Source organism: Mauremys reevesii, linkage group 2 (assembly GCF_016161935.1).
Source record: "Mauremys reevesii isolate NIE-2019 linkage group 2, ASM1616193v1, whole genome shotgun sequence".
In the NCBI taxonomy this organism is placed as follows: Eukaryota; Metazoa; Chordata; order Testudines; family Geoemydidae; genus Mauremys; species Mauremys reevesii.
The window spans coordinates 241,054,879-241,068,528 of NC_052624.1; the positions used below are offsets into that span (position 1 = coordinate 241,054,879).

Below are 13,650 nucleotides of genomic sequence, written 5' to 3' on the forward strand. Positions count from 1 at the left end.
TATCTGCTGCATCTTTCAATGTAAAAGGTAGAAATTTACATTTCTCTTGACTCTGAAGATAAGGTAAAGAGATATAAATAAAGTAGATAAATATTGCCATGTCTAATAAGCCTATGAAGTGAAATATCTTTCCAAGCTGCTTGTCATGGTCACTTCTACCACATACCTTCAAAACTAATGATGTTCTTAAACATCTGGCTGGAAATCTAGGGTCCACTGAAGTCAATGGGCAAAGTGCCCATTGACTTCAGTGGGGTCAGGATTTCACCTAGTTCTGCAAGTCCAATGCTTTTTTAGTGCAAAATTTATTAATTTTATGTAGAACCAGATTCTGCCATCCTCACTCATGTTGAGTAGTACCTGCTATAAGAGTGCTCTGCAAAAGAAAGGTCTCTATATACGTAGGTAGATAACTGATAATGTTCCATCAGATGACAGTCAAGAATTTGCAGGATTGTTCATAGGCCTTCTGGTATCAGTAAAAGTTGTGAATTGCAAATGGCTTCCAGAGTGCAGCTCTTTATACTGAGCTTTTACCAGTACCACACTCCATGACTAGTTCCAGTAACTTCAGTGAGACTATTCATGGAGTCATGTACTCTTCCACATGCATTAAAGAGGCAGAATGTGACTTACTAGTCACTTTGTCCAAAGCTCCTCTGGGATAAGATTTGCCAGAGTGCTCGCCACCCATCAGCTCCCACTATTTTCAGTTGGTACTGGTGGGTGCTGAGTACTGAGGAAAATCTGGCCATTTCATTTTGATGCCTAAATGGGAACTGAGCATTTTTGGCTCTTGATTCCTCAATGGCTTATTCTGGGCCTTCATGAAAAGCCATTATAACAGTCCCCTTTTAAATAAGTTGTCTCAATAGATTCATATATGGATTCATATATAGATTCATTATAATTTATTTCTTTTGATAGTTCTAAACATGTGTGATATTATATAAACTGTAACACTAAATGCAGGGCCGCCCAGAGCAATGGGGGGGGGGGGGGACAAGCGGGGCAATTTGCCTCAGGCCCCGGGCCCACAGGGGCCCCCATGAGAGTTTTTCAGGGCCCCTGAAGCAGGGTCCTTCACTTGCTCCGGGGGCCCCAGAAAACTCTCCTGGGGCCTGGGTCCCTGGAGCGTCTTCCGCTCCAAGTCTTTGGCAGCAATTCGGTGGCGGGGGGTCCTTCCGCTCCGGGACCTGCTGCTGAAGTGCCAGGTCTTCGGCGGCAATTCGGCAGCGGGAGGAAGACCGCAGGCCCCCTGAATCGTCTGGCCGGCCCTGACTGAAGGCAGTGAGAAAGACCCTTTTTTTGTGTGAGTTGCATGGCTCACTTTGAGGATAGAATTTGATCTTGTTCTTCCTTAATGTTACAGGAACAAGAGATTAAATTCCCACTGCTGTTCCCATTGAAGTCTTTGGGAGTTTTTATGCAGATCCAGCTAACCAGCATGGTGCTTATCACCAGTCCCCTCTCCGTACTTAAGATAGTGTTTTTATCTCCTCCAGTAGAAGCAGAACTGGGTGCAAATAATACTCACATTATGTCTAAGGTTTAAAATTTCTAGAATTTATTCTTTTTCATTTCTTTAGGAAGAATCCACACACCACTGAAGAAGCTCATCAAAAGTTTATGAAACTTTATCCCAAAATATTCTACCAAGAAAAGACTGTATTGCCAGGAATTCCTCCAACAGTCTCAAAGAGGTAATGGATCTTTTCTAGTTTTTGTTTTGAGAGAAAGAAAAGCATACGATATTATCAGATCAAGCTTCACCATTGCATATCACAGAACAGCTGGAGAAGACAAAGATTAGTAGCTAGTGGCAAATTCATTTTCTGCATGAGCAGAAACATCTGTTCGTTGCTAAGAAGTACATTTGTCCAACCTTTCAAAAAAGTATTGGTTACACTTACCTCCCAGTTTGTTATGTTTGTGAAAAAAGATTATCAGCGTGTGTCTGCTTTTATATTTTTTCCTGTCACTTTTGAAAAAAAGTGAGTGTCCCAGTGAGTAAATGGCTAATCATACATGCATATATATCTATATATATCAGTGTTGAACATTTAAGTCCCCGATAGTCTTTCTTTCCTTTCCTGACTGTAAGTAGAAGCCTTGCCCAGGTACTCACCTACATCATAGCAGGGGGTAGACCTAGCTGGGGCAGCAGCAGCTGCCTGAAGTTAAGTGACGTATTATTTTGCTACAGCTACTTCAGAGACCCTGAACCTTAAGGAACCTATGGAGGAGGAGAATACCTGGGTCCTGCAAGGAGTCTTCTGGGGGAGGGGGCAGAGAGGGAACTTCTCTTCCAAGTAAGAAGGGCAGGTAAAGAGCATCCCCGAAGATTCCTTAGCAAATATCCATGGCAGGCCATGAGAACACTTGCCCCTTAAGAGACAACAGGGGCATTGGCAAGAAGTACCTGTATCCCCCATCCCAGCATGAGAAAAAACAGAGGTGCTCCATTGTGTCTTCCTTCTCTGGAGGGTGGAGGCTTCCCCTCTGACTGTGCCCTGGCTGCAACAGATGCTATGAAAGACACAGGTGTTTCTCCTCCCCAAACTCTTTATGATGGAGGGTCTTGAAGCAGGTGCAGCAGGAGCCCTTCAACTAATTTTTAGACAGCTGTTGCTGCCCTATCTGATGATGGTGAATAGAACTGGTCAGAATCCCCCGCCCAGGGAAATCTTTTTAATTTTTGTCTAAGCTTTCATACATATTTTCAGAGGACAATTTCCACTTTTCATTGAAAAACAGGTTTTTTGTTTGGTTTTTGGTAACTAAAACAAAAATGCCTTGGTTTTCAGACAGAAAAAAATGAAGCATTTTAATTATTTACAAATCCAATTTTCCATAGAAAAAATATTGATGAAAATTTTTTAGCTATACCCTAATAGTGAGCCTACCTATGACTTCTACCTGCAATCAAGAAGAAAAAGTGACAGTTGGATGGGGTTTCTAAATATCCAAAATTCAGATAAAAATAATTAATAAATAAGAGAGAGACCAAGACTGACCAGCTACTAACCTTAATCTTCACTTTTTTCATAAGTGAAATTTTTTGGCTAAAACACTTTAAAACAACATATGTCTGCTAAGTATATCTAATACACACTGAAGCTAACACAAATGGCACACAGGAAAGTATTTCTCCATATGTTTTTAAATGTATCATGGTCTAAAAATGACTGACACATCAGTGTTTCTACTAAAAGAGTCCCTGATCCTGCATTTGGAGATGCATGGGCAGACTCTTATACTCATATGGAGCCCCAGCAAAGCTAAAATAGAGCAAAGATGTGTTAAATCTAGCACATTGCTTGTATGTGGTATGTTGGGTTGCCCATTGTAAAGGGAAAATTTGTCTCAGTGGAGGGATTTGGAAAATAATTTTCTTCAAGTCTAGTTTATTTAGACCTGATGTTAAAAGAACTATTTTAAAGACATAACACTGTTTCTGAAAAGTATTTATTGTAAATGGCTACCTGTGACCCCAAATACCTAAACATACTTAAAGAGAAAAGTAACTTCTACAAGGATTACTCTCTGTAAATACCATTTCTCCACAAAAAGTTTCATTCTTAGTTATAAATATGCAATCTGATGCAAGTTTATGGTCTTGGTCAAATCTTTAGAGTTTTTATTATTTTAGTACCTAAATTATGGAGTCTTATGTTTAGGCTGCTGGAGATAAAATTACCTTGGCAATTTCACGATAAAGCAGGGCTTCTCAGACTTTTGTACTGGTGACCCCTTTCACATAGCAAGCCTCTGTATAAGAAACCTCCCCCTTATACATTAAAACACTTTTTAATATATTTAACACCATTATAAATGCTGGATGCAAAGTGGGGTTTGGGGTGGAGGCTGACAGCTCGTGACCCCCCATGTAATAACCTGCGACCCCCTGATGGGTCCTGACCCCCAGTTCGAGAACCCCTGTGATAAAGCCGTATCATGAGAGGTTGATAACTCAGCCACAAAAATTAAACCCAAATGGAAAATTTTACATTTTGCAGAAACCTTTATCTTCCAGGGTATGTAGCGTGACACGAATTGCTTTTCTCCCTGCTCATATTTTTTGTAACTTACATTGTCTTATGCTTTTATAGATAGTGTTCTGAAAAATGAAGATTATCAGTATTATACAGTCATAGATGGGGAAATTACATTTCCAGGTTACTGATCAAATCGTTCTTTGATTTATGTACTCCTAATCCTTCAAAAAGTGCTACAAATCTACCTGACTTCATATGTGAATCTCTTATTTATCTGTGAGATGTATAAAAAGCTCATGAAGCCAGCCGTCATTAGTTACACATCTGAGTAATCATTGTAATTTATCTGCACTATATTGTCTTCAGTGATATTTTTTAAGACAATGAAATGTGAATAATTTTCAGATTTTTTGCGGGGGGGGGAGGAGAGCAGAGGGGAATCAGACTAGATGTGGGTAGAGAATTTGAACCCAAAGTGCTTTTATTTATTGCAGTTTCATTTACTCTGTATTGAGTTTTATGTGTGACTTCTGTTGACATCAGTGGGAACAACACAAGTGTATCCAAAGACAGAATTTCATCTGGTGGTTTTTGTATGCTTGCATCAGGTTCAATTGGAGAGTGCTAGGTAGGGATTATTTCATAGTACTAGGCTAATACTGTAATTGCTAGATTCAGAAAAGAGCCCTGCAGTAACAACATTTAACACAGCAGCCTGGATTTTGCCTTTTTAGAATCTGTTTCTACTGTACTTTCTCATATGGCTCTGAGGAGATCTGCGATTGCCTTCTGGGATTGTTTAAACCTAGACTGTAAGATCTTATCTATGTGCATCTGCACCCTGTTTATAGATGATAATTTGCTGCTGCTTATTTGAGTGAGATTTTTTTTTTGTTTCGTAGGGGTATGTTTTGTAACAAATTTTCCCTGTATTTTCTCTCTATTTTTTTAATTCCCTATTTGGATATATGTTCAACATTGGAATGTACTGTAATATTCTGACTTAATCCTGACCTCCAAGCACGTAGCTCTGCACAGAGTGCAAAATCATTACTGTGTATGTGTGCACTAGCATAGTAGCTTGTTTGACAAGATATGGGATGATATAAGCAAAGGTTCTCAGCCCTTTAAGATCCATAACCACTTCCAGACTTGCAAAGAAAGCATAGAATCCTAAGAGTAGCATCCAGCTTTAAGGGAAAAGGCAAATTTTTAGGAGGGTGAAGGGGTGGGGAGAAAGCTGGATGGCTTGAGTGTCTATGGTTGGAGCTGCTGAAATACACTTTTTTTCATAGCGCTGCTGGTAGCTTTAGAATTGTGTGTTTATCTTAGGGTTTTATATTAGCACCCATCCCTATAATATAAGTGCTTTCTGTGTAAGATTGGAAAAACAAAATCCCTAGTGAATGTTACCGGCTTTCCTCCCATATCTGGTGATGGGAGTCTCTTTCTAGGGTAGGGATTTTCTTTTCCTTTCTTTTCTTTTGTGTGTGTGTGTGTGTGTGTGTGTGTGTATGTGAGAGAGAAAGAGAGGGAGAGGGCGAGAGGGCGAGGGTGGTTTTAAATGTCATTCTGGTTATGATGGAAAAGTTTTTATCACAGAAAGAGCTCTTGCATTGTGACATCTACACTGCATTAAAAGACCTGTGACTGACCTGCGTCAGCTGACTCAGGCTCCAGTTGCAGGGCTTTACAATTGCAGTGTAGATGTATGGGCTTGGGCTGGAGACTGGGTTCTGAGATCCTGCAAGGGGATTGAGTTTCAGAAGCCAGGCTCAAGCTCAAGCCTGAACTTCTACACTGCAATTTTTAGCCCTGCAACGTGAGTCAGATGATGGGCTCAGGATTTGGTGCTGCTGGGGTTTTTTTTGTGGTGTAGACATACCCTAAGGGTGATCAGTCTGGATTTGTCTACTCTCTTCTGGAAGTTCATCCAAGAGCTGGCCCTCCTCGATCATTACTGCCTTACCTCTGTCTCTTGCACATTTTGTCCTGGGCTCTGTAATCTGCATTGTCATAGAACAGCTGTTTTGGTGATTACTGAGTCTCCAATGTAGCTAGGACCTGGCTTTGTAGATAGGGACAAAGGCCTTGAACTGGCAATTGCAGCTGTGAGATTAATAAAGGGAATGGCGTGTGTTCTTGAAATACAGTGTTTCAATAAGTAATTTCATGTTTAGAAGATCATTTTAAAAATACTTGATATTTGATATTATTAATACACTCTTTAATAAGACTTTTGCTCCTAGTTTTTCACCTATTGTGGGTGCCAAGAAGTGACCTTATTTCCATACACCTGCTACATTAATTGAGTCAGAAGGAATAATAATACTTATATGACCCTTTTCACCTATAGATCTCAAAGTTCTTCACAATCTTTTAATGTATTTATCCTCATACCCTCCCCCCCGAGGTAGGAAAGTGTTACCATTCCCATTTTATAGGTGGGGAACTGTGGCACAGAAAAGCTAGGCAGACTTGCCCAAATTCACACAGGAAGTCCATAGCAGAAGAGGGAATTGAACCTAGCTCTTCCATGTTCTAAGCCAGGGGACACTGGATCTGCCAATTTGTATTGGAGAGAGAAGACCTGTGTGATTGATTAACCTCTGGCAGTAGCAACAGAGAAGAAAAACCTGTCAGCTTGAATGCTGGTATTTCTAGCATCGTCAAGAGCAGGTTGTGATGTATGCATCTGTGTAGTGTGAGAAACATCAAATAGAAAATTACTTACCTTTAAACTCTGCTCTTTTGAAGATATCAGGCTAGATTCATGATTGCCCAGTGGCCTTTCTGCATCAGCCGCATTGGTGCATAGTGGCTATAGGATAGGCGCAAACTCCTCCTTGCATGCTAGAGAATATCACCCATGTAGAGAGCCCATAGGCCATGTACAGAGATGCTACAGCAGCCACTGTGGCAGAACTACAGAGTTATCGAGACCACCAGAATATCTGTGCTTCTTTGAGACAAGGCACCTCATGAGAGTCAGGGTGAAATGTTTTCAGAAAAGTGACTTCAGCTCTAAAACAAACTTCTAGAAGAGGTTGGAGTAATCCAGAACCTTTGTCACCTTTTGGAAGAAACTGCAAATTTTCTTTTTCGAAAGGGCTTTTGCTACTGGAACCATAAGAAGAAAAGGGAAGATTTATATCTGAAACAGAACCTCCAGGGAAGGGAGAAGAGCAAAAGACTCATGAAGTCTGCTAGGAGCTCTGTTATGCAGATCTAATTTACCTGGGAAGCGCGTTGATGCTATGGTGGTGGGAGTTAAAGAAAACTCTAAGACAGAGAATGAGGTTCACCCCATTGGCAAATAAAAACAAATGGAAAGGACTAGACCTGCCTGGTTTGTGGAAACACATATCAAGGTACCCAAAACCATATAGATGCCCAGAGGGTTCAGAGCCAGAACACCAAAGAGGTGCACCGTGTGCAGCAAGCTCTCCTGCTGACTGCAGTCACGAAGAAAGTGGCTAGAAGGTTCCATGGGTGGTAGATAAGTTCCAGGGTGGGCCACAACCAGCAGTGAGGGTGGATGGAGACTGTCTTGATCTCCCACCTTGTATCGCTGCCTTTAGAGATCAAAGAACTTGGGGAGTTCTGCCTATTATTATATAAGCCCCGGGAGTTAAATGCCACACAGGTGTTATTTTTAGAGATTTTTCATCTCCATTCTTTGACAGTTTCTATCGGTTTCAGTGGTAATTCTATCAATCCCAGAGCAGCATACATATAGAGAATCTCTTTAACTGATTGAAACTGTCCAAAATGGTGGGGGAGAGGATTTTTTTAGTTTTGCCCACCATATCGGAGATTACAATCAAAGGTTAAGCTTGTAACTGGAACCAGCAAAAGCCATGAAAATTGCCATATGTCCTCCCAACTGCTTTTCCAAACTGTGTGTGACCTATATTGAGCAATATCAAGCCTCTGAAGCATGAATTTAAAAAAAGAGTAGTTGCCGTAAGTCAGAATGTTCTTGGTGTTGCCAGTTAAAGTAACACAGAGTTTGTAAAGTTAATGTTTTTATGTGTTAAAATGCAATATATTAGCACATGGTAAAGTAACATAGTATTGTCAATTGTTTTCACTTTCAACTCCTAGAGGGTACTCAGGCTATATTATATATTTACCAGCAATCACCTCAGTCAATATACTTTAGCAAACAGAAATCTCTTGGAGGAAAATGATTATATGACAGTATGACCTCTCTTTCATGGGAATTTATTATTTAAAATTTAATCTAGCCTAGTGTTTACAGTGACAGGAATTCTTGGCAGTCTTAGGCAGAAAGTCAATCTCTTTCCTTTCAGGAGGACATTCAATAAATTACAGCACTCAGGATTTTTTTTCTTCTTAAAAGAAAAAAAAATATAGATCAGCAAAGTGGTAGTTTTGTCCAACCTTCAAATGGAAGAAAAACATTTTTGCAGCGAAAGCTTTCATCTTTAAAACCTCATTTTAAAATATATTTTGAATGGCCTATAAAATATCCCTGTCTATGCAGCGTAATTTTGCTGACAACTGAATTAAAGATGAATGCAGTCAGCTAATAAGATTATATACATATATTAACAGCAGAGTGTGAGGAATAGGGGAAGAGGCACACATACACGTATGATTGAGTTTATTGCTTGATTCAGGATTGCTATTTGTTCGGTTTTTTTTTCTGAAATTCCCTTTCCTTTTAGTTTTCTTGGAGGGATATGTGTGCACTAAATGGAAAAGCTCTAGGAGACTAAACTTTCTCCAAATAAAGTCTACTTAATCAAGCCAAACTCTTTTTCAAAGAGACTAAAGACGGAATATAGCCAATGCTCCAGTAAGCTGCTCACACTGGGTGTCGGGAGACTACCCTATAAGATCTAGAACAGTAACGAAGCCTTGAACTGCTTTGCAAGAGGTGAAAAGGTGCTTCAGCACTAGATAGAAAAAAAAAAAGAGTTTCAAACAATCCTTCAGTGTGATGCAGTTTTTTCCTAAGGATAATATGATTCTGTACAAGCACAAGGATTTGTTAAGAAATAAAGACAAGAGTATCAAGCTTAATTTAGCTGACGACTCAGAGAAAGTGGATTCTGAGAACTGGGTTTTTTGACTCTTTGCAAAATTACTTCTTGAGCTTTTGTCCCCTTTAGAATTTCAGACCCATTTACTTTCTTTCCAATGATAAGGGTCTCCATGAAAAAGCACCTTATGAACAGGGCTTGTTTCCTGCAATTCTGGTCCCAGGAATAGGATATTAAAGGTTGATTAATCAGTGCTGCTTTCTTCATCGTGTATATAGAGTGTCAGACACATAGAAGCGTGCAAGCTAGGTAGCAGTGCCAAAGGGACAAACTGTTAACTTGAGACTCATAAATTAAAGAATCATTCTTTCTGATAGTAGCATCAGAACCACTCTTACCACATACACAGGGCATCACAGCTTCCTTTTCTTATGATTATATCTCACCTTAGCAGCAGTGCTAATGCAATATTGTGACATTCACAGTAGGCAAATATGCTTCCCTTTTCCATTGCAGTGTGCAAATGTTTAAAGGAATGCACAGAGGTTTCCCATGGCAGATCATATATATTGAAAAATATATAAAACACAAGCTAAAGCTGATGTTTATTTGTGCTACTGTAGTGCATCAGGGCCCCAATCAGAGATCAGGTCCCATTGTGCTAGTGCAGTCCAAGCTAATATGTGTTGACTTGTCCTTTTTTGCCTTCTCTATTTCCTCATCACCTATGTATCAAATGATTTGAAATACGTTCTAGGGAAGCAGTATCCAGAAAGATGGCATTGTTTATATAGGACCACCAGGGGCAATTTTTTTTCTGTGGATTACATCATGATGGTATAAGTTATTATTAGTACTAAGTATCTCTCCACTTTATCCTCCTTGCCCATGTCCTTTTCTTTCCCTGTTACCAGGAGCCATGTGCTCTGTCATGGAAGCAAGTGTTTATTCATTTTGAAGAAGGCCAACGTCTCTATATTGCCTGTGGATAGTAAATTATATGCATGAGTGATGCTGGGAGTGAACTCCTGGGAGAATCAGGGACAACAGAGGGCAATGTCTACACTACAAACTTTGGTCAACACAAATTACATTGGCATAAAGTTGCTGCAGTTAATATACCACTCATATGTGTGCATACTTGGCTGCTTGCATCGGCACTGAGTGTACGCACCAGGAGCACTTGAGTCAATACATAGTGTGGTGCACCCAGTGTGCCACTTGTCTCTGTCTGGTGCACTGCCTTCTGGGAAATTTTTGTAATGCATTGTGAGGTAGAAACAAATCACTCAGGGATGACTGGGAGCAAAGGGCCAAGTTCCTGTCATGCAGCTTTCTCCATCCCATAGTTGTTTATATCCCATAATTTTCATGTCTTTTTTTTTTCATCCCACAAAACTATGTGGAACTTTCTGATGTCTGCCATCACTGATAGAAGCATGGAGCTACAGAACTCTGCGCTGTTCTCATGAACATTGCAAATACAGGGTGTATCATCCTTTTGTATTTGCAGGCCCACGGTCAGTACTGCAATCCTGGGGACATAATGATCCCTTTGAAGACAGTTTGCTAAGGAACATAACGAAAAAAGTCAAGGTTATTGGTGGTGTTTATGGAGTAGTTGCAAATGGTGGAACACCACTTCTGGGCCTGGGAAATGAGCACTGTGGTGGGATTGCATCATAATGCGGGTTTGGGATGAGGAGCAGTGGTGCAGATCTTTAGGATGCTAAAGGTTACCTTCTTGGATCTGTGTGCCACACTCACCCCAGTGCTCCAGAACAGGGACACCAAAATGTGAGCTGCATTGATAGTAGAGATGCAAGTGGTGATTGCACCCGGGAAGCTTGCAATGCTGGATTGCTACCGGCCAGTGGTAAATCATTTTGGAGTTGGAAAATCCACAGTTGTTATGCAAGTGTACAGGGCCATTAAATGTCTCCCGCTGACGAAGTGGGTCTGACAAAGTGAATATTCACCCACGAAAGCTTATGCTCCAATACGTCTGTTAGTCTATAAGGTGCCACAGGACTCTTTGTTGCTCTTTACACAGGACTGTGACTCTCAGCAATGTGTAGGACATAGTGGATGAATCTGCAGCAATGGGGTTGGAAAAATGTAATGTGGCAATAGACAGCATGCACATCCCTGTATTGGCATCAGCCCACCTTGCTGTAGAGTGTATCAGTAGAAAGGGCTGCCATTCTGTGGTTATGCAAACATTGGTGGATCACCAGGGTCACTTCATTAACGTCAGTGTGGGCTGGTCAGGAAAGTGCATGATGCACAGAACTTCAAGAATACAGGACTGTTGAGAAAACTGCGAGCAGGGACATTCTTTCCCAACTGGTGGATTACCATTGGCAGTGTGGAAATGCCAGTAGTGATCCTGGGGGATCCAGCCTGCTTCTTGCTCCCCGAGCTCATGAAGCCATACACCAACCGCCTTGACAGCATCACAGATTCAATTACTGGCTCAACAGGTGCAGAATGACAGTTGAATATGCTTTTAATAGGTTGGAGGGATGCAGGTGGCGTTTACTCACAAAATTGGATCTCACTGTGAAAAATATACCATTTATAGCTGCCTGTTGTGTTGTTCATAATATCTTTGAAGCAAAGGCAGAAAAATGGAGGGCAAGCAGCTGTCTGCTGACTTTGAACAGTCGGACACAAGGGCCATTAAAAGTGCTCAGTGCAGAGCTATGCAACTAGTAATAGTAAAGTAATAATTGGAGATATACCAATCTCCTAGAACTGGAAGGGACCTTGAAAGGTCATTGAGTCCAGCCCCCTGCCTTCACTAGCAGGACCAATTTTTGGCCCAGATCCCTAAGTGGCCTCCTCAAGGATTGAGCTCACAACCCTGGGTTTAGCAGACCAATGCTCAAACCACTGAGCTATCCCTCTCCCTTCCCCCCTAACTGTGAGAGGCCTTGAAAGATCAGCCACATTAATATGGTGTGGTGAACTGTGCTCTGGAGGCCCCTGAAGATTTGGAGGTTCTTAGGAATTGTGTAGTGCTTGGTGTACATTTATGAATATTACCTTGTGTGATGGGGTGAACTAGGCCCAGAGGCCCCTTGCTGGAGGCCTTAGGGTCCTGCCACACTCCTCCCAGGCAAGGCACAGTGGAGAGGTCCTCCAAGCAGGCTAGAGTGGCTGAAGGGAAAGAAGCCAATCAGAGAGGCTGCATGGAGCAGCCAATCAGGACTGAGGAGGGCCCTATAAAAAGGAACTGCAGCACCAAAGACAGGCAGTTTCTTACTGGAGGTAGAGGAGTGCAGATGGTATGCCTGGCTGGCCAAAGGAACTTGCAGGATAGTGAATAGCTTAGTGCTAGTAGGGAATTGGGGAATATGGAAGAGCTCCTGGCTGGCTGCTGGTCCTGAAATTAGAAGAGCTGTGAGCTAAGGGTAAGGCACTGGTGAAGGCTGGGGCTGTGGGGAGGTGGCTCAGGGAACTGAAGGCAGTTTTGCTAAAGGGCCATGGCAGTGTGTGGCTGCTATTCTTAGGGTCCTTGGGCTGGTACTTGGAGTAGTGGGTAGGCCCTTCCACAGGCCCTGAGGAAGGACCTACAATTGGACAGCAGTAAGTCCCCCCCAGAAGGGGACTGAGCTGCCAAGAGGCTCAGTTGGGGCTGGAACAGACCCAGAGGGTGAAACCATTGCCTTCAGGGAGAAAGCACTGAGGGTATGGCCCAATACCAGGGCTGGGACTGTCTTAAAGACTGCAGACACCGCTGACCAGAAGGGAGTGTGCATGAGAGGAGGGTGCCAGGCTGTTATATGAATGTTTTTTTTAATTGAATGTGTGAATTAGGTGGTGCTTGCTGTATGTTTATAATTCTTTGTGATTCACTGAATGAATTTTGTGGTCCTATATAATTACAAGTAGTGGGTGCTTTGAGTGGTGCTCGGCATTCTCCAGTATATATTGTGAAGTAATAAAGACATTTTTATTTTTTGAAAATGAATTCATATCAGGTACCAAAACCAGCACAACAATAAGCAAATAAAAAAGCAATACAATACACCCCCACCCTTCTAAAATAAGTGAACAGAACTTTAAAATTAGAAAGGTAGAAAACATTCCTGTCCCTTTTGGCTTAACATACACCAACTGTGGCTCTCACAGGTCAGTGTGCATGAAGCTGTGGTTGCTTTACTGTCTCTCCCTTCTGCCCCCCACTTCCCTCTCCCCATGTGGACTGGTAGAGGTAGGGATGTGGCCCATGATGCTATGTGGAATGTTGTGGGGTTGTGACAAGCTGCTGGGGTACCCAGAGCTGTAAGGCACTGTGCTACCCCCTCAGCCTCAGTATATGGGAGCTTTGCTGTAGCTGAGCTATGTGACAACTCCCTGACACACCAGCTTGTCTGCCTTACCAGGAAACTCCTCAGGGCTCTACCTTGCCTAGCAGGTAACAATCAATGCCAGCCCCTGAACTTAACAGAGGTGTGTGTCCGCAGTATATAGCCTCTATCAATGTATATTCACAGACTATATTAAGTTTGCAGCCCTTTAAAGAGACAGAAACAACAACTTACGTTGGCTGGAGCTAACAATCACTTCAGTTCAATTAAAACACTGGGTTGGTTTAGATAAAAAGTAAAACAAGTTTAAAAATAGAGAGGCTT

At 41.7% G+C, this 13,650-nt stretch overlaps 1 protein-coding gene across 1 annotated transcript in view; it reads left to right on the forward strand.

The window, feature by feature from the left end:
- The window catches only part of CNBD1 (cyclic nucleotide binding domain containing 1), a 287,700-nt gene that overhangs the window by 16,005 nt on the left and 258,045 nt on the right, over positions 1–13,650 (forward strand). Inside the window, exon 3 of the mRNA XM_039521942.1 lies at positions 1,590–1,703. Coding sequence (XP_039377876.1) covers positions 1,590–1,703 — 114 coding nt within the window. The remainder of the gene's footprint in view (positions 1–1,589; positions 1,704–13,650) is intronic.